This window comes from Strigops habroptila, chromosome 2, assembly GCF_004027225.2.
Source record: "Strigops habroptila isolate Jane chromosome 2, bStrHab1.2.pri, whole genome shotgun sequence".
Lineage (NCBI taxonomy): Eukaryota > Metazoa > Chordata > Aves > Psittaciformes > Psittacidae > Strigops > Strigops habroptila.
The window spans coordinates 33,421,311-33,449,219 of record NC_044278.2 but is presented as its reverse complement, the minus strand read 5'-3'; the positions used below and the strand labels follow the sequence as shown (position 1 = coordinate 33,449,219).

Genomic DNA, 27,909 nt, shown 5'->3' with positions numbered 1-27,909 from the left:
TTTTACAGGATCTGGCAAACCCATCTGTGCTGCCAATTTCACATCTCAACGCCCATCTGCCTGAAGTTGCAGTGGTTGCTGCAAGGCTGGCACTTTTTCCATGCAGAACAGCTGATGCAATGCCTCTTCCCTCAGTCCTTCCTGAAAGGCACACAAGGTATGGCTATCCCTCCTTGGCTACCCTCTGTGGTTACTACTGCAGTTTTCAAATGCTTGTACTCATTCTGTTCCAAATATTCATGAATTTTTGCTTTGCTGTGCTTTGTGGCCAGGTCTCATGTGTGCCCTTGTGCCTTATGGTGCTTCTGGTATCCACTTCAAGGGTCAGGCATTCTTAACAGCACCCTTTTCACTCTCTATATTCCTCTTGTGCCATTCTGTAATTTAGCTATGCCAAATGCAAGCTAGAATCTCATTCCACATGCTTTTCCAATCTATGCTTTTTTTCAGCGGGGCTAATGGTTACTTGTGCAAACCTCACTTTACATGCATGTTTCAGACATAATTAGCTAGGCAAACTGTGATTTAAAGTAAAGAATTACCCTGTTCAACATCAGTTATTTTCTAGTAAATCTTTCTTTAGGAAAATAGCAACATGGAGTTCAAAGTACACGGGTTTACATCGACTTTGATCCAAAAGAGGAAGGGCAAAAGCAATGTCATTTGTCAACAACATGGTTTTTTCTAATTTGTGTGTATTTTTATCATGTGTAATGAAGCAGCTGCCTCAGTTGTTTATTTAAGGCCAATATAAAATACCTGACTCTTCTCTTGATTTGTTTTTAATTGCTTGGTGTTTTTCCTGTCTTCTTTCATAAATTTCACCCCACAGTCTAATCATGGTCCATTTTCTTACACAGACACTTTGTTGACTTTGTAACCCTAAGACTGGTTATTCAGCCTCAGACTAGTCACTTCCAGGTGTAAAATCTCTTCTGTCATTTTTACCACTTGATTAAAACATCCTGTTCCTTTTTATTTTTATACAGCATGCAATACTCTCCAAATAGCTGTATTACATAGTATCTATATATACAGATGGAGACATAGAGTTGTCCCTACTCCTTCGATTACCTAAAACATATGGAACACTTCAGGGTGATTTATGTTCTGAACTAAAGCTACCTTGAATTGCTTTTCCCTTTATTGGTATTTTCTGCAGATACAGAAGATATTGCTGCTTGGACTTTCTGGAGCAACAAGCTACATTCTTGAGACATTTCTCACCTGTAAGCCTTTTTGGTTTCTTATGCTTTCATGTAATGATTTCTGTTTTGTTTTTTAACTTCCTGCACGTTGTAGTTGCCAAGAATTACCCTGAGACAGTTTGTACTGAGTGTTGTTAAATTGACCTGCACCCCATGTTACACATCATAAAGCTCTGTTCACAGCAGTGCAGGTTCAGCAGTTGTGACACTGAGTGACTTCCCAGGCAGGTACCTCATTATCACATTCTCAGACACCATCAGAAGTGTAATAATAATATCAGAGCATAATAACTATGCATTGGTGCCATAGGGACCAACGTAAGGGATAGTTTAAGCCAAATGAAAAATGATGCCAATTTTGCTAGGACACAGCCCCGCCATGAGGCTCGAGATGGCTGCTCCTTCTTCACAAGCAGTGCACAGGCTACCTCTGCACCAGCGAGCGCACCAGATGAGTGCCAAATTGTAGGCAACACAGGAGCTTCAAACAGAGGAAGTGTTTAGATGTTTTCCAGAGTCATGCTTCAGGCTTGGCACCTTTTGCGATAAACTATCTCCTGATTTGTGGCACAGCTACCGCTACTGAAATCACAGAATCATGGAATTGGTTGGAAGGGACCTTAAAGACCACCTAGTTCCACTCTCCTGCCATGGGCAGGGACACCTTCCACTAGACCAGGTTGCTCCAAGCCCCATCCAGCCTGGCCTTGAACACTGCCAGGGATGGGGCAGCCACAGCTTCTCTGGGCAACCTGTCCCAGTGCCTCAGCACTCTCACGAGGAAGAACTTCTTCCTAATATCTGATCTAAATCTACCCTCTTTCAGTTTAAAGCCATTACCTCTTGCCCTGTCACTACATGCCCTTGTAAAATCTGCCCTCTGCAGATTTCCCCTTTAGGCACTAGGAGCTGCTCTAAGGTCTCCCAGAGCCTTCTTTTCTCCAGTCTGAACAAGCCCAGCTCTCTCAGCCTGTCTCTGTAGGAGAGGTGCTCCAGCCCTCTGAGCATCTTCATGGCTCTCGTCTGGACTTGCTCAAGCAGGTCCAAATGACCAGTGCGGGTTTGTTTCAGCGAGACACTTGCACTTACTTTCCATGGCACCATTTCAAGCCTGCAGCTCACAGCTGGGAGGTTCACCAGCTCCTCTATGCCCCAGGCTGGGTATTTCCAGGCTTTGACATGAGCCCGAGGATTGCCTGGGCCCTCTCTCCCCGCCGATGCCAACCCGGTCAGGCTGGGGCAGCCCGCAGTGCTGGCAGCACAACGCCCAACCCAGAGGCTCTCACAGGGGGTTCAGGTGCCGGAGCTGTGGACCCAACCGTGGGACTCTCCTCGCAGCCACCCCTCTTCAGTGGGTATGGTTTTGGTCTTTTTTTCCCCAAGTTATAAAAGTATAATGATGTTGCTTAAGGTTAGCATTTGGGGACAGGATTTTTATTGGCAATGCTTGTGGTAACTTTTTTGTCTCTCTCCTCACTTTTGTTCAGATTTGTAGTGCCATTACTGAAGCTTTTTATTGCCATTCTAAACATGAGAGAATCTCACAGCTTAGTTGAAGGCAATAAATACAGCTTTTCCTGTTCCTACTGTTCCTAGTTCAAGAGGCAGTTAGTGGTGGTGTTAGTGGATTGTGGGGCTTTTGCCTTACAACAGAGGAAGTGAGAGTGAGATGGTATTGTCTTGTCTTGTCGTGCCCAGTTCAGAGGGAATCCTTCACAAGGCAGCTTTTAGAAAGCCACATTCTAAGAACAAATACTTATTTTTTGTTAAACCTGTATGGGTTTTGGAGGTTTTTATCCCCAGGTTACACAAGCAGCCTGTAGCACAAGCAGTGCTCGGGAGCGACCAGCAGCCTACATGCCTCTACCTCCCGACTGCCGGTGCCCACGGGCCTTCCAAGGCTGGGGCCTGGACACGCCCCCTCGAGCCCGCACCCCACGGCGCCAGCGTCGGCCTCATCCCGGCCCCCGCGAAGCCCGTGTGGGGAAACCCACCCCTTTTGCTCCGGTTTCCCCTCAGCGCTCCGGGCTGGGCTCCGCCGCGAACCGGCGGCCCAACGCGGCCCGGCCCGGGCACCACGCGGCTTCCAGCAGGCAGTGCCCCGTGGCCCCGCGCCGCCTCCCCATTGGCTGTCTCCGGCTCGCCGACGCCCCCGCGGCGGCCAATCGCCGAGCGCACTGCCGCTCTCTCCCCTCGGTGGGCGGGGCCGAGCCGGGACACGCGGGCTCTTCCTCCTCCTCCTCCTCCTCCTCCTCCTCCTCCTCCTCCTCCTCCTCCTCCTCCTCCTCCCGCTCTCGCCGCTGTGCCGCAGCGCGGGTGGGCGCCGCCGCCGCCTGTGGAGCGCCCCGGGGTGAGCTGGTGGCTCCGTGTGCGGAGAGGGAGGGAGGGAGGGGGGAGGCGGGTGGATCTCCCTCCTCGCCGCCCGGAGCATCATCCTTGCGCTTGGGGTGGGCTGCGCCGCGCCACGCCTCAGCGGCGGCGGCCCTTAAACGGTCACTTTGGCGGGGGGGCTGCTTCAGGAGTGCTTCCCCCGGGCGGCAGGGAGGGATGGCGGCGTGGATGCGGTCCTGCTGCGCGGTTTCTGTTTGTGCATGGCTAAAGAGGTAGCGACGGGCAGCTCGGAGCTGCGCTGGGCAAGGGGAGCCAGCCCGGGGGCCGGCGTGCCTGCCGGGGGGACCGGGAGGTGCCGGCCCTGGGGATGCCCTGGGCAGGCCGGAGGGCGGCTGCGGAGTGCTTCCGGCCAGCAGGGAGCGGGAGGAGGAAAGATTGGATTTCGGCTTCTCACACGGGCTTGCGAGATGACGGTGTGCCTTTTGTTTGTCTTCGCTGGGTTTGGCCTCGGCTTTTCTACTGGAACAGTTTGCCCAGGGAGGTGGTGGATGCGCCATCCCCGGAGACATCCAACGGCAGGCTGGATGTGGTTCTGAGCAACCTGTTCTAGTTGAAGATGTCCCTGCTCATTGCAGGGGGGTTGGACTAGATGAGCTTTGAAGGTCCCTTCCAACCCAAACCATTCTATGATTCAGCTGTTCTTGGCCTTTCATCCATTGTTCATGCGAGCATCTCTTGGCAATGTTTTCTTGGCAAGTCTGGCTAATGCAGTGGACCAAGAAGCTTGTTTTCTTAACTTTTTATTTCCCCCATTGGGAAGGGTCTGAACTTGACTAAAACCTGAGAGCGCTACTGCAATAAAAGCATTAGTAATGCTGCTGGCATACTATTGAACGAGCCACTACTTGAAAGACAAGTGGTTCTTCTCATGTTCGTGTTTGAGTACCTAGTCTTCCATGTATCATCCCTAATCCTGAAGCCTTCGATCATGGAAGTTTTGGAGTGCTGGGACCTGATCCAGCAAAGTTGCTTAGGCTGTTTACCCTTTCAATGAGTCTGTTTGCTGATTTGAGGCATGAGAGCTCTGCGTCCTGCAAAATGTGCTGCAGGAGGGAGGGAAATCTCAGAGTGTGGGAATAGGCAAAATCTGTGATTTTATGTGAGAGAGGAAAGGTATGTCCTGGGAAACTGAGGCCAGTTCAGAGCCTGGCATTTCTCAGCAGGAGAATGGCTGTAGTGAGATCACTGCTGATGAAGTATGGTTTAGGGTACAAGGTTAGGTGCAGTACTTATGGTGTTTGGGCAGGTCATCCTTTCTGATATCAGTCGGTAGCTCTTTAGTATACTATCGTGGCCCGCCCTGCGTGTGAGTTAACCAGCCTGCTTTCCTGGAGCTGGAGCACTACTTCTCAAAGTTGCGGCTGGTAGCCAGGGTCGTGGGGAGCTGGTGTCCTGGAGCATGCATGCTGGCTCAGGTGTGTCACTCGCCTGGTGCTAGCAGCACATCAGCCTGCCAGGGTGGGCTGGGCTCTGGCTATTGGCAGGTGCCTTCGGTCTGCACGTGAGACCCACAGGAAGTGGGCGGACAGCAGGGTGTACCGTGCTCCTGGTTGCACCGTGGGTGCCTGCCAAAAGCTCTACGGATGTAGCTGGAGTGGGTGTCAGTTGGTCCTTTCCGCAAAACATGCATGGGCCAAAAAGCTGGCTTCCTGCCCAGGCACTGATGACTAGCAGTTCTCTGCCAGCCTTAATGAGAGGTCCCTGACTTGATCAGAGGTCCCCAGCAAGCTAACAAAAGATCTTGCAGGGGGGCACTGTAATGCTGGGGAAGGGGAGCTGTGCTTCCACCTGTTTCATAGTCCTAGTCAGAAATTGAGAGCAGAGCTCCAACTCACTCTTTTGTCATGATGGGCAACTTGTTCAGTCACCGAGCCTCTGTCACCCTACCTGTAATGCTTCTCTCCCTGTCCTCGGTGAGCGTGGCAGATCAGGCGCACTGCTCAGGCTGTAGTGTTGGTCCATCTTTGTGTGCTGACAAAGGAGAAGAAATTAGAAGGAGGGAAATAAAGCAAGCAAGCTTCTGACTGCAGCAGGTAAAAATGCAGATAAGGTGTTCTCTGGCCTTTTCTCTAATGCTGTTTTGCTCCTTGGAGTCTTAGAAGACTTATCAGGTAAGTCCAGACAGGCTTGAAATGAGCTCAGGAAATGGGGATGTCAGAAGACACCTGTGTTAGGGCTGCATGCACAGCTTCCCTCATCTGCTCTGTAGAAGAAAATGGAAATAAGACTTTCAATTCTTGAAGGATCTCTTCCTAGAACCACAGTGTTAATAGATAACCTGGTTACTTCGGGTCAGTTGATGTCTCCTGACACAGGCGCTGCCTGCCACTGAGGAAGTAGCAAGGGAATGGACACACACACACTCTCACAAAAACCCAACCAACCAACCAACAAACAAAACTCAAATGTCTGACTGTCTCCTGAATCACTTACAACTGTGATGTTTCTGAAGAGCTGGATGGGTACTGCTACATCTGGTAACCTGTAAAGATCCTAAAGCTCTCTAAGACCCTGTGATACTCAGAATGAGCAGAATAACTGGTTTGTGGTGGTTTTCTTGTTCACAGAGTAAAGTACCTGCTTAACATCAAAGTTTCCCACTCTCAGGCCACAGCATAATGGAACATAATCTCCTCTCTCGCTGAGTAGTCAGCCCTTGGGGCATCTCTCTCTGATTCATCTTATACATGTGCCTTTTGGATAGCTTCATATCTGCTGCAGACAAGACTCAGGTTAATTAGGCTCTTGCATGCATGATACTCTTTAAATACCTGCATTAGTGCTGACATACACTGTAAACAACCTTAGAAACCATAGCTCCTAACATATCTATGGAATGAATTCAGCTCAAGTCATTTGGGGATTAATTTCACTGGCCTTCAGTTGTGCTCTGTAGGAGCTGAGAAATAGTTTAGGTCTTGGGTTTGCTGTGGAGATGGATCCAGAGATGTGAGCCTTGCCCATGAGTCTTTCTGGATCTCGTTTATCTGTCTATGTCTCAATCCCCTTCGTGACTTACATTTAAATAACTCTGTAAAGTGTCTTTCTGCACAGCATGAGGCAGAAAATCAGATTTAATGCCAGAAGTTAGTCAGGCTTTTCTAGTTAGGCTCTGCCCACACCCCCAGCTACTTACGGGAGTGTTCCTTTTTATAGCAAACTTAAATTAAAAACTAAAAAATTAAAATTTACAGCAGAATTTATTTCCTGAAAATGGGCAACTCTTCCTGCAGCATATCTCCCTCAAACTCTTCTGAGTGGATCTCAATTGCAGTTAGAAAAGCAGAATTGCCATTCTTCTGTCCTGTCTCCCCAGTCTGCATCTCCAGAAGAAAGACCAAGGAGAGGGTCAGGCTGGTGCAGAAGCTGCTGTCAGCTTCTGTTTTAGTGATTTCTGCTCACCCCCTTTCCTTTGTTCCCCAAAGGTGTACCCAGTAGAAAGATGCACCAGCTTCCTATGGCCTGATTTGGGCCTGTGGGCAGGATCATGGGGGGAACATGGATATCCCAGACTGGCCACCTCTGCCTCCAAATTTGCTGGTTACATCATCTAGGGCTGTAAGCACCAGTTGAATATTGTGGGTGGTGTGTCAGGAAGTTCATCAGTAGCACTGAAGGAGCTTGAAGATCTGAAGTCTTCCTGTTGATTGTGAACATGACAGGTCACTCTTGGGCTCTTGACCTCTTTCTTAGGTAGAACTGTAAGCCATTGCAGGTGCTTTTCTGTCTCTGTTGAGTGCTGTAGTGAGAATTCCCCTTGGAGAACAACCAAGTCTGTCATAGGATTTTGACCCTCTTCAAAACCGTAAGATATTAGTTTGACCATAGCTTGGACTGATTATTGACTAGCATGATTAGAATTTGGCTTAATAAATGTACGTATGCTTACCTATTTACTTTATGCTGGCTGGGTGTGGAGTTATTTAAATAATGCCTAATAAAATTATTTGAAAGGATTTATTGAACAGAAGCTTGTGTTCATTCCAGTGAATGATGTTGCTTAAGGTTAGCATTTGGGGACAGGATTTTTATTGGCAAGGCTTGTGGTAGCTTTTTCTCTCTCTCCTCACTTTTGTTCAGAGTTGTAGTGCCATTACTGAAGCTTTTTATTGCCGTTCTAAACATGAGAGAATCTCACAGCTTAGTTGAAGGCAATAAATACAGCTTTTCCTGTTTCTGCTGTTCCTAGTTCAAGAGGCAACACAAGAGTGGTGGTGTTAGTGGATTGTGGGGTTTTTGCCTTACAACAGAGGAAGTGAGAGTGAGATGGTATTGTCTTGTCTTGTCGTGCCCAGTTCAGAGGGAATCCTTCACAAGGCAGCTTTTGGAAAGCCACATTCCAAGAACAAGTACTGATTTTTTGAAACCTCTGAAACTTGCTCATCACTAAACCTACTGCGACAAATTTCTCCCCCTTTCTCCTCAATTTTTGGGCCCCATTGAAGGACACTGATGATTTAAAGCTTTTAAAGGTTTGGCAAGAAACCTAGAAGTTTCTGTTTTACCTAAACCTAAACCTTTTCTACTTTACAAGAACCTAGAAGATGAACAAAATCTGCTGTTTCCTGCCTATAACTCCTTGCTGCTTTCTTCCTGCATGTTGAAATGGTTTGATCCTTTGGCAGCAAGGTAGCCCTATGAGACGGACTTTGTAAGTACTGCCAGTGTTACCTGTGAGCAGAGGCAGTCAGTGCCTATGTCAGCTGTCTGAAGGAGCCTATGGATGTGGCTCATAGGAAGCCTTGATATTTCTTCAGTATTTTTTCTTTACTAAAAAAAAGTGTTGATATTCTGAACTGTGAACCAGACACCTTCTAGAAATAGAAATGAAGGCTGAGTTTCATGCTGGAACTGGAAGTAAGCCAATTTCCAGTAACAAAGAAACAAAGACTGGTTGGTGTTAGATGACGCATATCTATGGAATGTCTGTTTTCTTGGACTGGTGTCTCTCAGTCTAGTCCTGGTCAGTCGTCTAGGTCAGGATGTAGTCCATCTTGGCTATTGGGCTTGTATTAACCTAAATAAAGCAGAATTGTATCATTTTTATGGTGTGGAAATCTTTATATCCAGAAGGAGAATTATTTCAAGCCTTAGCCTGGAAAGCTGGCACTTTCAGAGGCTTTTTGTTCGTAAAGGAGGGCAATTTAAATGCCTTAGTAATTTGCTTCAAATCAGCATGGAAGAAAGGAATTGGTGTGCATAAGGCAGTAGTGGTTATTGGTGCATATGAACTTGCAGGATCAAATGCTGAAGTTCAGTGATCCTGTGATTCAGATTTTACTTTTTTTTAAGTGTATCACCAGACCATCAACTCTGCCTGATCTAAGCTGTGTCTGGTTTGTGTGCACTTGTCAGAAGAAGGAAAATGAGGCCAGGGACCGTTTCCAGGCCTGGTGCAATTCAGCAATGGAAAGAGCTGAATCTTGCTGCAAAAGGGTGATGAGAAAAAATATTAGGGGAAAACCACTGCACTTCCCAAGTCTTCAGCCAGGTCTTCATCTTCAATGGAAAGGAAGCAGGCAGGCTGTATGAACTGGCTGGGGTAGGAGAAATGAAATCACTGCTTGCATTTTATATTTGCTAAATATAAATTTCTGAAACAAGAAGCCTGATAGAAGGTTTCCTTGCTTTACTTTGGTTGGAGTGTTTGCTGCTTGTATTATGTCCAACATCACTATATTTGTGCATGCAACAATAACTCAGTCTGGGTAGGAACTTGTGAGATTTTGATCTTCGCAAAGGTAGAGAGGCCTCTGAAAGTGTTCCTGTATGAAGTAGTTTCCTAGGATGTGTATAGGGTCTTTTGGTGATAGCTCCACAAAACCCTTTCACCCCTGATGTCTCTAGAAGTACATATCTTGTGAACTGAAGTATTTGCTATTGCTTTACATGGCTTTCAAGCTTATGGAATTGCACTCAGTCCAATAGAGACTTTGCTCTTGCATACTTCCCTGGATCTGAGCTGTGGAGGGCAAGGCAGAGAGAAGGTTAGGTAATGTGGGAAGAGCAGAGCCAGGAGACCCTCCATTGATCTTATGCAATACCTCTGCTGCATGATTGTTATGTTTTTTAATCCTGTTTGTGCATGTCACTTTCACTTTGTTTTGCAGCTTCTTTTTTTCCCTATGAAAGCAAACGGTGTGTTTTGCCCCTGGGAGAGACTGTTTCCTGATTGTTTGTTTGTTCTGATCTGTTTTTTTTCCCTAACTTGCATGATCTGCAGCTTTGAAGAGCGTTCCAGACTCGTGACCCACAGTACTCAGTCTTCTGAAGAAAGTCCAGTCTACTGTGCCATCACCTTCACCAAAGAACATGGAGAAGTTGATATTCGAAAGGCCCTTTTTTCCATCTAAGGTACTCGTTGGTCTTTGGGGAACATTTGTTGCCTGTCTTTCTGTCTCCAGAATTTGGGAAAGCGCTATCTGTTTTCGGATGGATTTTTTTGTTTGTTTGTTTTTTGGTTTTTTTGTTTTTTGTTTTTTGTTTTTGTTTTTTTTTTTTTTCCCCCTGGGATGCTCTGGAGGTAGGTGGTATTGAAGCCGGAGGCCTTTCCGGAAGAGTTCTCCTTCATGACCACAAGTAGCAGTGCAGAATCTTCTGGCACTGTTTTCTAATACAGGAAGTCACCAAGTAGTCTTCCTGTGTTCCTCTCTGCTTGGAATGGGCAGGTTTTATTTCAGAGAACTGCTTTTCAGTGTGGGAGGGGTGTCTCCTGTGAGACTAGTCCTGTTTTCTTGATATTTATGGAGGGCAGTTACATTAAGCGCATGCTTCAGTGTGTTTAAATTATCCTCATGTAGGGCAATGTATAGTAGGGCTTTTGCACTCAGCGGCGCAGTGTAAGATTCTTGTTTTGGTGATTAGGATTTGGCAAATCAAAACTGTGCTGAAATGCTTTCCCATCTTCACAGTACGACGGAAACATCAACTAACCATGAAAATACCCGTTTGTTGTGACCTTTTTCATATAAAGGAAAACCAAGACTGGGACACTTGAGGATTGGATTCATGTAACTGAGACATGCTATGCTTTCCCTGCTAATACCTGGGTCTCGGGTACAGTGGCAGGATATGTTGTAGTCAGTGCCAGTACCTATTCTTGGGTGTTAAAAACTTCTTGTTGCCTTTTAGCTTATAGGCAATGCATTACTCTTGAAAATTGCCACCAGGATAGTTACTATTCAGGCTTCCCTCAGAAGTACTGCATGCTGAAACACTAGGCTGAAAATAGATATGTTGGTGAACGGATAGAGAAGAGAATAAGGACTCCCTATCAGTAAAATGATTTTTAACTATTTTAGGGAGGTCAGTGATGTGAATGGGGGGTTTCTCATGGTGCAGAACTTAAGTAACTTTGATAGCCTCAGAGGGTGCTCTGACCTTGTTACAGCAGGGCTTATGAATTATTCTTCCCTTCTTTTATTTCATTTTATTTTTTGCCTCTCCCCAAGGATGAAATGCCTATGGTTCCTTCTCAGGAGAAGCCAGATACAAATTCATGCCCTCATGCACCTGGCAAAAACTGTGTCTCTGGTGAGAGGAACAATGGGAACTGCAAAGCTAATGAGAAGGAAAGGGAGTGGATTCCCCCTGATACACCTAGCAAATGTACATGGAAGCTTGGGAAACCCCTCTCTGCCTCCCCCCATCGTCATACTACTCTGTAAGTATTACATTTATTTGCTGATTTTCAGTGCATCCCTAATCCAGGTCCCTCAGAGCTAAATGGATTTAACAAAAGATGACTGATTTAAATTGATGCTGTTTAGCCTGTACGCTGGTGCTTCTTTATTTCCATGTATAAGCAAAACTAAGAACCCAGATTAAGCATATAAGGTGCCTTGCTCCAAAGATGTAAAACTACATGGACTAGAATTAACTTATTTTAAGTAAACTGGCAAGCAGTTCACTGATGTGATGAAAGATTGCACTGTAAATGCCTTTTGCTTGTAAAATGGCTGCCTCTGAACAGTAAGCTACTTCATGCCAGGAGGAAGTACAGAGCACTTAATTCTTGCCTCAGCAGTTGGCTTGGTGTCTGGTTTATCCTTGTCTTCGATTAAGGACTGGGTGTTTTGTGGAATGTGTATCCAATGGACATTATTTTAAACTAGAAGGCTGGTCGAAAAAGCATTGGAAATGCTGGGTTACTTTTGTGTGACCTGCCTGTGGCCCCTTCTGTGAATACACTGACTTTGTTTGTATGTGTACCAGGCCAGAGCCTCTGAAAATCCTGCCAAGCATCCTGGATAAAGTTGGTGATACACCTTTGGTGCGAATCAACAAGATTGGGAAGCAGTACGGGCTCAAGTGTGAACTCTGTGAGTACTGCTGCAGGCAGAAAATCAAATGTATGAAGTTTTTGACTGCTTCTTATATTCAGAGTATTCATCAGTGTGTAAAATGCAGATCTGTAGTTATCACTGAAGATCACAGAAAACAATTAAAGGAACGAAACCGTCAGTGAATGGTTCGTTTGTTTAAACCCAACTATGCTGGAGATATCTGGAGGCTTCGATCAGAATCCTGAAAGGTGGCATTTAGCACCACTGAAGGGATTAATGCTGGGAGTACTGAAATGAAAGTGTAGGCTGAACAAGGGGAGAAACTTCCAGTTTGATCAGAAACTCTTTGGCTGAAGAATGTACAGGGGAAGAGGCAAGGTGTGTTGGTGGAATTCTCTTCCCCCATGCTATTGCACTAGAAGAGCCCCGGGGCTTTTTATCTTAATGACTGGACTGTAACAAAGAGTAAAGATGAAAGGAGAGGTCATATTTTGAGGAGACTGACAAAATATGAGTTCTTGGCTTCTGTGGCCAGCATCAAGTACCAAACTTGCCATGTTGTTGTGACTCATAATAGGGGAGATGCTGTGAACTGAATGCCCATCTCTGGTGTTGTAAAGCAGGGAGGTGAATTGGACAGACATGTTAACATTGTTGCTCTTGCAGATATTTTACGCATAAGCAGTCTATTAGCAAATTACTGTTGTTTAAGAACTCTGCTTGGTTTCTTTATTTCGAGTGGCAAAATGTGAGTTCTTCAATGCTGGGGGCAGTGTGAAGGACCGTGTCAGCCTGAGGATGGTAGAGGATGCTGAGAAGGCTGGGATCTTGAAGCCTGGGGACACAATCATAGAGCCAACCTCTGGAAACACAGGTAGGGAATGGAGAGACCTTAGCAAAGTGTGGGGGAAAATGCTGTGATGGTTTTCCTGGAAGAGGCAAGACTTGAGATGGGAGCATGGAGGCTGCCTGTGCAAGGAAGAAAGAGGATCTCTTCCTTCCCACATGGTGTAGGGGTTAGTGCCTCTTCCATCTCACACAAGGAACACTTCTGCAATGTCCTATGGTGACCAGACTATGCAGGTGGGAAGGAGACCTGCTCAATTTGCAGGGGCTCTTTGCTTTAAAATAAAAGAAGTGTTAGGCCAGATTCACTGGGATATTTAGGCCCTATTCAGAAATTAAAGTCTGACTGAAATTATTGGGGAAAAAAGCACCAAGAACTGGTGCGAATCTGGATCTTCCCCTTCTGAGGTCATACTATGACATCCTATTTTCTGGGTCTATATGTGACACATGATTCTCCTTGCCACAGAATCCAAAAGATAGAAAGAAGGCAGAACTGAAGAAGATACAAGACAATTACTTCAGAAACCTGTCTTTTCATGTAAAAGCAAAGACCAGGGCAGACAGTAAGCTAAGAGAACTGGCTTTTGTTCTAGACAACTGCTCAGAGTTAGTGAGTATGTTAAATGTGAGAGCTAATGTATTATATTTTTGTCCTCTCTGCATCCCACTTCTCCCTCAGCCAAAGTCCAGTTTTGATGTTTGCTGCATTTGCAGGTCAGTAGCAGAACCTACAAAGTGTTAAGAGTTCAGGTCTCAAAATACTTTCTTCATCACAGACTGTGAGGGAAAGAGGGAAAGTGCTGGATGGCTTCTTTTCACTCTTCAGTCTTAGCGAGGCCTTTGCTGTCTCTTTTCCTTTTTTTTTTTTTTTTTTTTTTTTGGCATCCTTATTTATCTGTAATATGCTGGGAAAAGTTTGTTTGGGCTCACGCCCCTAGTATTTAAACACGACTTGATTTTCTTGAGGTGTAACTTATTCTTCTTTTACAGGAACGGTTAAAGACTATTTTTTTCCCCACCCCTAGTCAATTCAGCACGATCTAGAAACAGAGCCAGCTTTGAACAAGCAAGTCTCTGTGTGGGGTGAAGTGTCTGTAAGGCATTGTCATGGACATGTGTTGGTATTGTGCCTGGTACCCAAAACAGCAGGGGAGCAGTCTGACCTCAGATACATATCAACTAACTTCATCTGTTTAGCTTATCCAGCAGAAAGGTTATCTGATCACAAGCGTAAGCTTTTCTCCTACGGGGGAGGCAGTTTTGAGCTGATCTGTTCAGATAGGCAGACAATGACAAGCTAGAAGGCAGAAATCAGGCTGGAGGTGCAGATTTTCAGAGTAGAAATGAGGTGTCTGACTCTACCGTCAAAGTACTTCACTGTGGTAGCAAGTTGAGACTGCATTAGAGCCTCAATCACAAACAGCATCTAAATCACATCTTTTCAGAAAGGACTTAGTTTCAGCACATTGCAGTTCAGGGATTTAGTGCAGAAGTGAGTCTCTAATGCTCTTCTGACAGTATCAAAATGATTGCTCTAGTCTTCTTTAGCTTAAAGCTTATTCCTTTCCCAAATGAAGTGGCTGAGGCAGGAGAAAGGTGATATGCATGTTTAAAGCTAACATTTTGCGCATGTCAAGTTTCCCCACCCTTGACTAAACTTTATGTTGGTTGTGATCCTCAAAGAACTAGCAGCATCTGTAAATCCAGTTCTCCCTAATAGCCAGAAACATCCCCTTTGCCACCCCTCTAGAGACACTGTTCTCAAGCCTCTGGTGAAAATCTGATTAAAGCCAGGGCATGCCAAAGCTAGCATTGTGGGTTTAGCTCTTTGTTGCTCCTCACTGAATGCTCTACATGTCTTTGCTTGCAGGAATTGGGCTGGCCTTGGCTGCAGCAGTGAAGGGTTACCGCTGTATCATTGTGATGCCAGAGAAAATGAGCATGGAGAAGGTCACATCTGTTTTTATTTTCAAGAATTTAAAAATAAGCATGTTTGCACTAGCAGAGCTCCTGATGCAGATGAGTGCTGCGGCTTTAGCAACCAAGGTTTAGGCATTTGGTCTCTCAACTCTGCTGAGGGGCTGTTGCCAGAGCCCAGAGAAATCCAGGCTGGCTAGCCATGGACGGAAAATGTCTTTAAGACCCATGCCCACAGCACTGTCACTTTGAAAACTGTCACAGCTGTTTTAAATACAAATGTCAAGGGAACTTGAGATTTACCTCGCCCATTGAAGTGACTACCTGTCCCTGGGTTAGCTCTCTGTCACTGAGCAAAGGAGGATGAAGGAAAGCAATGCTGAAGCTTTGAATGTTCTGTTCTGCACTGGGTTGAGAAAGGCTGTGAGAAAGCCTGTTGAGATCCTCAGGCTACGCTGAGCAGTACTGGCAAGCATCTGAGTTGTGTCACCACAAAAACAAAGGGGAAGGAAAAGCTGCCTGAGTAATGCCCACTTACCTTCACTGTGGAAAGCACAGAACATCTAGCTCTAGACCAAGCCCTGTCCTATGGTGCTAGACCTGCAGCCAAAAGAAGAGAAGAGAGTAGAGAAGAGATCCCATGTGTCTCATAGTTGAGGCAGCATATTGTCAGTAAAACTGCTTATCTCCATTCAAACACTTCCAGTGTTCCAACTGAAAGGCAGTGGCACAAATAAGAACAACATCCCCTGAAGGCCTATACCTATTGTGTGCTCTTACCTGCTCTGGAGGGAGAGGTACTGCATGGCCATTGGTGGTACACAGCACCAAGGGCCTCCCTCTTCTCTGAAGGCAGGCTTTGCCTTAGCTCAGTGTTGTTAACTTTCTTGCCCTTGTAGCAGTTGAGTGGTGCAGAGGGTCCTGGAGGATTTCCTTTGCTGCCTGTGTCCAAAGGATGAGGTACATACATATACATAATTTGCACTTAAAATACTGGGCTAACAGCACCGTTGGAATGTGGAACGTACGTGACCAGCATGAGAGGAGATGGTGTTTGGCTCAATAGGCTTCTCAATATGTAGCAATGTTCCCTACAGGCCTGAAGGCCTAGGATAGAGGCAGGGATTTGACATCTATCTTCCCAATAAAGCTTTTTTAAGATCAAGGGACATTAAGGGTTTGGACCCATGGCTCAGCAATGTGAGATTGGGGTTTAGGAGAACTCCTAAGGAGGCTATTGCAGACCAGGCAAAAGGGAAGATGTTTTTTTTTTTCCCCTGTATCCTAGTGAAGTCTCTGTGCTGGGAGAGTGTTTTCTGGGGTTGTGACCACCTTTATTTGCTACAGGTGGATGTCTTGAGAGCTCTGGGTGCTGAGATTGTGAGGACCCCAACTACTGCTAGATTTGATTCTCCTGAATCTCACGTGGGAGTAGCATGGAGACTGAAAAATGAAATCCCCAATGCACACATACTAGACCAGGTAAGAGCCAAGGCGTCAGGCATAGCATGGGAGGAGGCATTGCAGTGTTGTTCTTTAGTGCCCTTGATTGACAGTTGAACACCCAAAGTGTTCTGGAGGAAAAGACATCTGAGGTCTGGAACTGCAGTTGATCGATCACCATGCTGTAGGGTAGCAAGTTTTTATAGTCATTAGAGGGCAGCAACGAGCCTATGTTTGCAGAAACTGCAAAACACGGGTGGCTTTTGCTGCTGAATTGGCACTCCTTTGCAGAAGAATGGGCACAAGGGACATGATGTTCGTCACAGAAACTGTCCCACAGGCAGGACTGATCATGGCATTAGAGGGTGCTGGCACCTTAGAACTACTCTTAAGTTAGATCACTTATGAAGGTTGTATCTCCCCTCAGGCATTCTGCCTACGTCCAGATAACAGATAAGGAAACGGTCTGGAAACGGTATATGTAGCTGTCATGGGGCTTGGGGAATTTTGTCATGTTTTTGAAAGCCTCACAGTGTGATTTTTGTCTTTCTGGTCTACTTAATGGCTATTTTGTCTTTCAATATAGTATCGTAATGCCAGCAACCCCTTGGCACACTATGACACCACAGCCGAAGAGATCCTGCAGCAGTGTGAAGGTATGTTTGCTCTTCAGTGGGTCCCTAGTAGTCTCTTATTGTTAGGTACTTGGAGAATGAGGCCTGAGGTGGATGAGAAATGCATGGATTTTGATACAGCAAATCCCGTACATATGCTGGGTGTCATTAGAGGATTACCTTATTTCAGTAGTTGTAGTAATGATTTTTTTTTTTTTCTCCATCAAAGGAGGGGGCTTTAGTTTTTAGACTCCTTAAGGGTGCCGAAGTTATCTTATAAAAAAACCCCAAAAACCAGTCAGAGGTAAACTGGCATGAATGGAGTAATTTTTCTCTGCTCAGAAATACAAACGTAGGTATAATCTCAGAACAAATACTCCAGTACACTGGAAGCTTCTTCACTTAGGAGTCCTCAGGAGTACAAACTGCTCTGTCTTTCAGATGTCACCAGTAAGACCTGTTTACTCTGCAGGGGTCACTTCAATGTTAGCTCTAGGCAGCTGAGTTGGAGTACCAGAAGTGGTTGAAGTGTGGCAGCAGAGAGCTTTAGCTCAGCTAACACCCGGCTGAGGGATTTGCTTGAGAGCTGTTGTAGGCATTCATGTGATGAACAGGCCGCAGCCTACCATGTAGGCATTTGCCATAGGTAGTAGAATGAAGTAATGTAAGAAGCTACTGATCTGCCTTATAAAATAGTGCTCATGACAGTGACCAAAACAGTCTTTATCACATGAAAATGAAAAAGAAGTTGTGTTAACAGTTCTCTCAAATGGTGCCTATCCGATGCTCTTGGCACTCGTTCAGTAAATTAACTAATATAGTCGGCTGCCCATTTTAAGTTAGAAAATTAATTATCTGTATCAGCAAATACAGTAACAGGAAAACTACAGGTGTCAGCTCTATGAGCCACCTCCATCTGTGTCCAGAGTACCACAAATTGGTGCCTTGCCAGGCCACTGAATGTACATTTCAAAGCCACTGCTGAAGTAAATAAGGATTAAGCAAGGTCTCATAACAGCTCTTGGGAAGCAAAGAGCCTTTTCTGACACTTTTTGCATTTTGTTGAAGAAAGCCAATATTTTGGATAAGTGGGTTTTTAATCCCTCATTCTTCCCTGGAAGTGTTCAGGGTTGAATGGGGCTTTGAGCAACCTGGCCCATGGCAGGGGGATTGGAACTAGATGGTCTTTAAGGTACTTTCCGATCCAAGCCGTTCTGTGATTCTGGGAGAGATTTTACAACTGCTTTCTATCCTTAAACAGGAAAAATAGACATGCTGGTGGCTACGGCTGGCACAGGAGGTACTATCACTGGCGTCTCCAGAAAGCTGAAGGAGAAGTGTCCAGGTTGCAAAGTAAGTGGCAAACCTAAAGCATTTCTCTTTAGCGGGGTGAACCCCAAACTGCTCCACTTGGCCCATCCCATTCCTTGCAAGCCTGCCCTGGGCCTCTTGGTTGTTCTCAGTTAAAAGGTAGTTCTAAGCAGCAAAGAAAGGTTTTCAAACTGTCTGAAATCATCATGGGCCAGTCTCACTGGTGACCAGAGTTCAGGTTTGGCTCAGCAGATGAAAACTTGCCCTCAAATCCCTTCATGGGGTGTCTGAGAAACTTCCTTCACTGGTGTGTATTGCAGTTTTGTGTTTCCTTTCAGACTGTGCCTCCACTAACTTGTCTGGAGCTGCCCAGGTTCTACCCAGTGAAATTTTCTCCGCACACACCAACCTGTGTGTGTGCTGTGTTAGATTTCCTCACAGAAGCTGGTATCATGTTTTGATTGTGAATATTTGCCTACACAGACAGCGAGTGGTAACCAAAATAATACTTACCTGCTTACGCTTGTCGCAAATGTATTTGCTGCAGTGATGCCTGATGTGAATAAGAATAACCTTGTTTCACAGAAACCCTGTCTTCTGTTTAAACCAAGCAAAGCCCATGTAAAACAAACAGTGCCCCACACTTAGTGTCCACAGCCTGAGGAGACAGGATGGATTGCCAAGAGGCCAGAAGCAGCAAAGCGTTTTGCTCACAGGGGAGGTGAATGTTGCCAGGAAGAAATGAATAGGAGACTAGCTTGCTGTTAGCTTGGCTGTGTGTGTAGCCAGTGTGACACAAACAGCTGTAAAGAGGCCAGCACTCTTGAGTAAATAGCTGTGCTCTCAAAAGCAGTGTGTCATGGTAGCGAAAGTGAAAACTGCTTCTTCAGATTATAGGTGTTGATCCTGAAGGCTCCATCCTTGCCATACCAGAAGAACTGAACAAGACTGACAAGACAATGTATGAAGTGGAAGGAATTGGATACGATTTTGTCCCCACAGTGTTGGATAGATCTGTAAGTCATGCTTCTTGGTTTACTGCCCTTCGTCCTCTGTTGGGATGCAGAAGTGAGGTGAAAGGTGGAAGTAAAACTTGGGGAAATATTTATTTGAGCTGAAAGGTGAGGGCTAGCAGACAGAACTATTCCCATTCTTTCCATCAACAAAAGTCCTTGGAAAGCTTCTGCACTGGCCACATTTAGTTTACAAATGCTGTGAGCAGATGACACTTTCCTAGAACACAGAACCTTTCTTTTCTTTTTTTTTTTTTTTTTTTTTTTTTAAAACCCAGCCCAGTCAATCAAATTAAAAAAAACCCCAAAACCCCAAACCAGAACCAGCCAACAGAGCACACCAACCCCTCCTGGCCAAAAGTGGTATGACTATGTTGTGAGCAGCGCTTGTGTTCCTGGGAAACCCTCCAAGAGGGGAGGAAACTGATGCTCTTTGTGTCTGTCTCACCACAGCCTGTTCTCACAGCAAGGTTTCAATAAGGAGTCTGTTGTGTTAGTGTGATCGTCTTACCTTGGCAAATAAAACCACTTGGCATTTGGAGGATGGAAACCCAGGCGCATGGCTATGGCTCTGTAGGGCAGCTGTTACCTCAAAGAGCATGGGTTGAATTCACACTAGTTGTGTAGCTCCCCTAGTCTTCCTCATTTAAATATACCCTTGTTTCTGTCTTCCTGCCCCTTCCCAGACAGTGGACCAGTGGTACAAGAGCAACGATGAGGAATCGTTTGCTTTAGCACGCATGCTGATCCGAGAGGAAGGACTGCTGTGCGGTAAGAGCAGATGTGAATTCTTTGGGTTTCTCTGGATAGTACGTGGGAGGCTAAAGCCTTGTGGAGCTCAGGGAGACCTCCTGCCACTTCAGAAGCTGCCTACCTCACCCTGGGCTCTTCTGTGGTCTCTCCTCCTCTCATTCTTTCTCATTTCACTTACAGCTTGACAGTTTTGTCTCTGATCTCCATTTTGGCAGGTGGCAGCTCAGGCAGTGCCATGTCTGTAGCTGTGAAGGCAGCCAAAGAGCTGAAGGAAGGTCAGAAATGTGTTGTTATCCTCCCTGACTCTATCAGGAACTATATGTAAGAACCTGCTTGCTTTCTCTCTGGGAAAAGGGTGAGGCAGTCCTTCAGACCTCCTTACAGCAGTGGCGAGTTGAATACATATTTCTTACAGTACCCAATTACCCAAGCAAGGAATGTGTTTGGGACACAACTTCTGAGGTAGCTAGAAAGGATATGACATGGAGTAGAAATGAGCTTAGGCATCTGCAAGCTGAGCCACTCCTTGTGTCTGTCTTCAGTATATAACCATCACTGGATAGGATCTATCACAGGAAAAAGCTTGCTTTCACTGTTTACCATGGGTATTCCATTACTGGAAGGGTCCTGTAAGACTATCTGCTCTCTCTGCCTGCGTCCACAACACTATTGTAGCAGCAGCCAGTGTTGGAGTGAGTTTACAGGTGGACGTGTGAGGGCTTTGAGCTGTGCTGAGAAGTTTCTGACCTACCACACTGAAACATATCCCAAAACATGATGGTTTTAGTTGTGTTTCCTGACTTCTGTTGCATCCAACACAACACTAGACAACTAGAAACTGAGACAGACCTTGCTTGAGTACAGGTTGGCACTTCACCGTTCCAGACTGTGTGTCTACCATATTGCAAGGGACTTATGTACTTGAAACTGTGTTTCCTGTGGGATTCCTTTTTCTTCTCAATGTCCATGGGTTGGATAAGGTCTCAATGTCATAAGGTTGGATGGCAACTGGCAATATATTTTTCCATTACACTTTAGTTGTTAGCAGTAGTGAGCTGAAAACAGTTGCCTCTGTGTACTATTAAGTTTGCAGATGTTCAGCCTGCTAATGAGCTTTTCACTTCCTGATGCTTTCCAGGTCCAAGTTCTTGAGTGACAAATGGATGATTCAGAAAGGGTTCATGAAAGAAGAAGATCTTGGCAAAAAACCTTGGTAATCGTGTCAGATCCATTTGGATTTTCAAGAGTCCCTTCAATCGACTTTAGGGCAGTTGCTAATTTAAAGCTTATTTCGGTTTACGCTACCTTTGATCTAGCTAATATTTCTGCTATCGTATTGATGTATAATTGCAGCTATTAATCAGATCTGCTTAAATTATTTGATATCCTTCTTTGAGTTGCATGGCAGCAAAGGAAAACTTGTTACTTGATGATTTTTATTTATTTATTTATTTATTTATTTTAATGAAAAGGGTTGTATCTGAAATGAAAAAGTAGTTTACAGAGAGCCCTTCTGAGATCAGAGTTCCTGAGTGCAAAGCGCTGCGAGTCTACATAGGTGGAAGGGGATCTTCCCTAAATTGGTACCTATAATGACTGTGAATATGGCCGGCTCTTGGAGTAGGAGCACAAAATTTTCTGTTTAAGGTATAAATAATGAAACAAGGGAGATTAGTACTCTCCACTAACGATCTGTAATCTTAGGAAGTAGGTGAAATGAGGAAAAGACTTTTGGTCTTACAGCCTTCTCACGCTACAGTGACTTTCTGATATCGGGGAGAAAATTTGAAAGCCTTCAAGCTTTGCTGACTCTGGCTGAATCCTGACTCTTCCTTGCAGCCTTTTGCCACCCCTGTATAGTGTTGAAGGCCACTGTACGTGAATGACTGGTTTTGTTCTCTCCAGAAGACTTGCATGGGTTTGTTTTTTATTTCATCCCCAGGTGGTGGAACATCAGTGTTCAGGAACTAAGCCTCTCTGCTCCCCTGACTGTGCTTCCAACTGTTACCTGTGCAAAGACTATTGAAATTCTCCGGGAGAAGGGATTCGACCAGGTACCAGTTGTTGATGAATCTGGGTATGTCCACATATATCATTATTCACCCCTATGTATCACTTCCTTCACCAGGTCCCAAGGGATTTCTCTTAAATGGTTACAAGAAGTATAATGTCCTGTCACTCATCTTTCTTCAGTTACAGTAACACAGTTCAGAAATGCTACCATAAACACACCGATGCTGGACTTAATATGTCGTCATGCCCGGACTATCCTGCCCTTCACATAATAAGCTTCTAATGATTATTATGATATACTTACTGTGTTTCTGCAGGATAATTTCATTGGTTTTTATAATAGCTGTTTAACTTAACAAAGCAAAAATTCATATTTAAAACAAAAACAACCCCAAACCATCTCCACCACAGCTTTCACCCAGTTTCTTCAGAACGCTGCATTATAGTGCAATGTTGTAGTGACCCCTATAAAGAGATGAGAGGTTGAAACAGTGAGGTTGTGCTTTTCAAAAGCTCTCTTGGATTGCAAGAAACTCTCTAGTTGCAAGGACTAGACATACAAATGTTCAGATGTTCAGAAGGGCCAGGCGCCCTGCTGACTTCTGTGTGAGGCTCCAGAACTTAGGAGAACTAGACTCTGCCTCCTGCAGAGGCAAAGAATCCAAGTATACCATCACTAATGTTGCTTTATATCATGAAGCAGTTGAACTGACTTCTCCAGGCTGGCTGAGAACTGATGCTTTTATCTACAGGAACACCTGAGGCTTTTATGTTGTTTATTCTTCTCTCTCTCCTTCCCCAGGGTGATTTTGGGCATGGTTACCCTGGGTAACATGCTTTCTTCACTGCTTGCTGGGAAAGTTCAGCCTTCTGATGAAGTCAGAAAAGTAATCTACAACCAATTTAAACAGGTAAGCAGGTATATTCTACAGCTCCTAGTTCTATGGTTCAAAGTACTACCGTACGTGTCCTAACGCTATAGTGGCATCGGGTTGGGTAAGGTTACTGAGCACGGATGTGCTAGGTCACTTAACAGCTCCCAGGTTTGTGCTGTGGCTCTACATCGTTCTATTCCATTACTTCAGCAGGCTTTCTTCTAGTATTCTTGTCCTTTCCTCCTTCCCGCAAAACCTTGGCACAAATCTGGCAAGGTAACCAGGAGAAGTGACAGGGAGATGTTGAAACAACTCTTCTAAATTATTTCTGTATCAGCCAAAAAACAAGCAACTGTTTGCCTTTTGTATCAGATGCCTTGCTGAAACACGGGGTGGCTGCTGAGAGCTGATGTTGTCAAGATATGTGAATTTTGATGTTAGACACTTTCACCTGTTCATCCAATGTGGTATGCCAAGATACCACAACTTCCCAACTGTGTGGGTGCTCTTCTAAAATATATAAATATCATTGCTGTTGCTTTGCTTCTCTTACAAGAAAAGGATTTTGTTTTTAACACAGAATGCTTGACCTAGTTTTCACCAGGCTTTGGTTTCAACACTGTCCCACAGTAGATGAGGTGATGTATTCCAGAAGTACATGTAATGTTTCCATTCAGTCCACAAACTGCCAAGTCCCTGAGGTTGAGAAAGGATGCTAGTTCTTTATGGACAAATGTAAATATATTTTTTTCCTTCCTAGACAGATAATCAAGCATCAGGTGGAAATGTGGTGCGTAACAAAACTGCTTCGTTCATATTCTCCCTCACTTGGACACCTTAAGAGTTCCTGGGGCTCATGGTGCGCAGTTCTGTAGCCACACTGGTGTTAGCTGCAGTAGCCAATTCTCTGCACTTCTGAGGTTGTGGCTTTTTTCCATGGGCAGCTTGAAGTTTCTTACGCTTCTTCAGTAGAGAGCAGCTTAACCATTTCTTTTCCCTTTAGTTCTGGCTTTTCCTTGGTGGAGGATGCAAAGGGAGTGACACAAAAGTGATGGTATTGCTAGCATGTTAACTAGAAATGTCATTCTGTGGTCATTTTCCATTTGAATTAACAATTTAATGAAGCAACATAGTTGAATGCACATAACATCAGAAGTATTGTGGATTTTGCTTTTCTTACCACTTTAGTCAGGCTTATTTGACTTGTTTATTGGTGAAATTGGGAAAACCGATCAGGTCACTGAAACGACTTTTGATATGCTACAGCTAGGATCTGTACCACAGCCTGCAACAATAAGAGGTCGGCTTAACCTGTGACTACCAAGGCAAAGCTATTCTTTGATATGATCACCACAATTATTTTGTCGAGGTCTTTTAGAATGGAAGAGCAATGGTTGTAACTTTTTTAAAGTCTCCAGTAGGGCAGTACTCTAGGGCTTTGGAACACTGGTCACAGGATAATTTGCCAATCCAAACAAGTACTGTGTGTTAATGGAGAGAAGGGCCATTCTTGGGGAGTCAGGTGTTAGTTCCAGTTTGTGTCTTCATAATTGTCCCAGTGCTGCCTGTGAGCTCCTTGTCCTGGTTATCTTTAGCCTACGCAGTCCCTGAAGACGGGTCTATTGATTACACACAATCAGATGGCAAGGGGCTCTACCCCTTCAGTGAGGTTTGAACTTGGGTTCAAAAGTTAGGCTTTGCATGCATGTTTGCACACAAAACTGCTTGTCTGTCAGTGGTGGTGACTGACAGTTGACTCGATGTGGCAGTAGGTCCAGATTTCCCTCCACCCTTACCTTGTCCACAAGTTTGAGGATTGGTGTTTCAGTATGCACTGTAGCCTGCTGGTCCCTTAAACACAGGCTACTGGGGATGCCTTTGATCTCTTCTAACTTACAGTACATTGATGAGACCTCTGTGTTCCAGTGCAGCCCAACTGTTTATGCTGTGGCATTTATTCCTCAGTTACAAGCTGAGCTCACTGCAGGATAAAGGCTTTTTAATCTGCAGTACAAGACTTTGCTGTAAATTCCTTTAATCCCCTTTGATGAAAGTATGTCAGATGGTGGGTGCTGCTGTTACCTGGGAGAGTCACCTGGATAATGGACCTGTTGCTGCTGCTTAATACATTAAAGCATATAGGAAGAAGAGTTTTATGCATTCTTTCAAACGATTACAGCAGGGGATTATTAGCTAAGTATTTGGGAAGGATCTGTATTCTTTCTGTAGAGTCAACATAGCCTTAGCAACGTCGAACTTCACTAAAAATGAATTTTTAATTCCCAGTTCCTTGCTTTGCACCTGAATACAGTGTTAGCTGAGCAATCTTTACCCTTGGTTTTGGCTTGTTTGGGCTTTTTCCCTGCCTCCTGTGCAGATCGTATTCACTTCCACAATAATTGATTGACAGATTCATTCACTTTTTCCCAGTCTTGCTAGGGTAGAATCACCAAGTATAATGAGTTTTATGGTAACTTCTTTTGTGAGACACATGCAACGCTTGGCCTTCTCCCATCATTAACATTTTTCAGATGTTCAGTATGTTCGGTATATTCATTATGTTTACAGAACCAGAATGAAAAACTTCATGTAGTGCTTCATTTTTTGTTCTGTATTCTTGAAATCAAAACCAAAGAAAACTGATCTTTTAAGTTGGCCTTGATTTGTTAGTGTTTTACAATACTTCAGATGGGAATAGTATATAATGCTGATGTATTTTTTTTAATACTACGTAAAGTATATGGGAATATACCTTATATATAAAGGAGTGTTTTGTTTAAGTTTTGTAACTCTCTCCTCAGATTAATCTGAAAGACAGCTTGGGGAAACTCTCTCATATCCTGGAAATTGACCACTTTGCTCTAGTGGTTCATGAACAAATTCAATGTGAGTATGATGTTCTGCGGCGTGTAAGAGATAATCTTTGAGTAGTAACAAAAAGCAAGTACAATTGTGAATGTGTAAACAAGTTTTGAAGAAGCAGAATTCTCTTTCTGTGTATGGAACTATGTGCTACTAACACTTAGTAGCACTGTAATTCTTGCAGAGTAAATGTTAAATCCATTAATAACCTCACATCCTGTAATGTACCTGCTTTTGGAGCAAGTTACTGCTCAAAACTGAATGCCTGAGTATGGTCCACTGTGCAGCGGCTTTTTTAGTAGCAGTAAGCCAGTGAATGAGCTCCTGCAGTACAACTGAGCTTTGCTTCTTCCTACTCCTGTCATACAACTTCCAGCAGTTCCACCACACTGAGTGTCCCAGGTTAACTACATTTTTTTTTTTTTGCCTTTCCAAAGCAAAACCTTTATTACAACTTCATAAAGTTTGGTAAGATCTAGGTGTCAACACTGGCATCACCACTGCAAGACAGTTTAATATTTCTTATTCCTGTTTATTTTGTTTAAACTAACTTACTCCCCTTTACTTTATGTTTTTCCTCCAAACTCTACTTTTCTTCAGCCTTCTCAACTCTTTACACTGCCTTCTTTATAAACTGGGAATGACTAAATAAATATTCAAAGCTAGGGTATATCACTGTTACATGTGAATAATATTTTTTCCTGGTTATCTTCTCTATAGTGGGCAACTTGCAAAATAAAAAACACTGAGAAACTAGACTAAAACCAGTATTAAGACTCACCAGATAAATTTGTTTTGTTTAAGTTTTGTAAGTTTTGTTTAAGTTTCTGACAGCTGTCTCAATGATAACTGTAAATGAAGAACAGTCATCAAATTTGGGCTTGTTCCTGATAATCTCCATAAAGATGTGCTCTTGACTCTGTGCTGACTAACTATTCATAAACCTAGAATCTCCGTGAAAGCTTGCTATGGAACAAAGATTGAATAACTGAAAAGTCCAGGATGATCCAGCTGGCTGAACAACTGAGGATACAAATAGGCTAAACATCTCAATACAGCAAGACTTGGGAACCGGGAACTTAAACCACAGATAAGGGTCACTTGGCCACTTGGTTCCCAGGTCAAAGGCTTCTGCTCACAATGAAATATCACTTGAACCTGCACTCTCAATGCAGCAATGATTAGATGGTTAATAAGTCACTTGGATATAAATAGAAAAATGTTGTATTGTGATTTTTATACTAATTCTGTATTTCACAGTGGTGTAGAAAGATAGATGGTAATGTTACATGTCCTCAACTAGTGGCCCCTGGTTCAAATAGGATAATATCAGTTTGCAGCTGTATCGAGTAGAGTCACAGAAACTAATGTATGAGGAAAATATGTTTAATAACAGAGGATTTGGTTTGAATTTTCATGTCAAGAAAAATAAATCTGATTAACCCTTATCCTTTCTTCCATAATCGGTTTCAGTTTCTATAGCCTTTTTGTTGAGGAGCCTTTCTGAAATGAAAATCCTTGCCACTTCTCTATGACTGTTGGTCAAGATGCCCATCAAGGGTTCCCCCTTGATGTACAAGGGTCATCAGTGATGACCATCTCCACCAACAGGTCCTGACACGTGGAGCTGGGATGGCTTGGCACGTGCCTTTACAAGCAGTGCCATTAAAGTCAAGCTGGATGTTTGTGGTTTTGTGCCTTCTAAAGCCAGAATCCCCTCTTTGTTTCTGTGTAGATCACACTGACGGTTCCTCCAGTAAGCGGCAAATGGTGTTTGGCATCGTTACAGCCATCGACATGCTTAACTTTGTGACTGCACGAGAACGGGAAAAAAAGTTCACCTAAAGACAAGCAGCAAGGTGGAGTCTCTTCAACAACATTTTACAATCTCCAACAAAGAATCAAGTTTATTTCCAAGGTAGAATGGTGTGTCCTTAGGGTGTTTCTTTTTTTTAAATTCTGAAAATAGGCAGTCAGATATCCTGGTGTCAGCTACACAGCCAGTGCGTTTGGCTGTATTACACAGCTTCTGGAGACTTGTTTCTTCATCAGGTTACATAATATTTCTTGTCAAGACAATTTATTTTTTTTTACCTCTATATCTACATGTAAAAATAGTGCCTAAATTAATTGGTATGTTCCTTACTTGTTATGTCTGAAGTCTGGCTTTCCAATACATTGTTTCAGATTCACAAAATGTGTTGAAATAAAGAGTTACAGAAGCAGAGGCCCAAGAGAGCTAAGAATCTTTTATTTCTTTATTTTTAAATTTTTTTTTGGTGCAAGGGTGTAAAGATAATACCTGTGTGGAAACAAAAATGGGACTGGGATGTGTTGAGAAGAAAGGGGGGTTTCCCTTTTGGTGGCGATAACAG

The 27,909-nt window shown here is 44.2% G+C and overlaps 1 protein-coding gene across 4 annotated transcripts; it reads left to right on the top strand.

The window, feature by feature from the left end:
• On the top strand, nucleotides 1-27,770 carry LOC115604605 (cystathionine beta-synthase-like protein). Of its 4 annotated transcripts, none has more exons than XM_030477909.1 (17): nucleotides 1-157; nucleotides 9,823-9,953; nucleotides 11,051-11,262; nucleotides 11,814-11,920; nucleotides 12,624-12,758; nucleotides 14,604-14,683; nucleotides 15,998-16,132; nucleotides 16,680-16,749; nucleotides 17,969-18,060; nucleotides 18,909-19,034; nucleotides 19,718-19,802; nucleotides 20,000-20,105; nucleotides 20,923-20,997; nucleotides 21,727-21,861; nucleotides 22,600-22,708; nucleotides 25,474-25,558; nucleotides 27,270-27,770. In XM_030477909.1, the coding sequence occupies exons 2-17, from the start codon at nucleotides 9,912-9,914 to the stop codon at nucleotides 27,377-27,379; spliced, it is 1,704 nt and encodes a 567-aa protein (XP_030333769.1). In that variant the 5' UTR covers nucleotides 1-157; nucleotides 9,823-9,911; the 3' UTR covers nucleotides 27,380-27,770. The 4 variants fall into 4 exon arrangements, with proteins under 4 accessions (XP_030333769.1, XP_030333772.1, XP_030333768.1 ...); XM_030477912.2 differs by lacking the exon at nucleotides 1-157 and adding an exon at nucleotides 3,440-3,558 and having other exon boundaries at nucleotides 11,078-11,262; XM_030477908.2 differs by lacking the exon at nucleotides 1-157 and adding an exon at nucleotides 3,440-3,558.
• The last annotated feature ends 139 nt before the right edge of the window (nucleotides 27,771-27,909 follow it).

Excerpts from the sequence above, each read along its gene's own strand:
- LOC115604605 (XM_030477909.1), top strand. The coding sequence starts at position 9,912 with ATGGAGAAGTTGATATTCGAAAGGCCCTTTTTTCCATCTAAG. Across the intron at positions 12,759-14,603 it reads GCCAACCTCTGGAAACACAG|GAATTGGGCTGGCCTTGGCT; the intron begins GTAGGGAATGGA and ends CTTTGCTTGCAG. Across the intron at positions 16,750-17,968 it reads GATCCTGCAGCAGTGTGAAG|GAAAAATAGACATGCTGGTG; the intron begins GTATGTTTGCTC and ends ATCCTTAAACAG.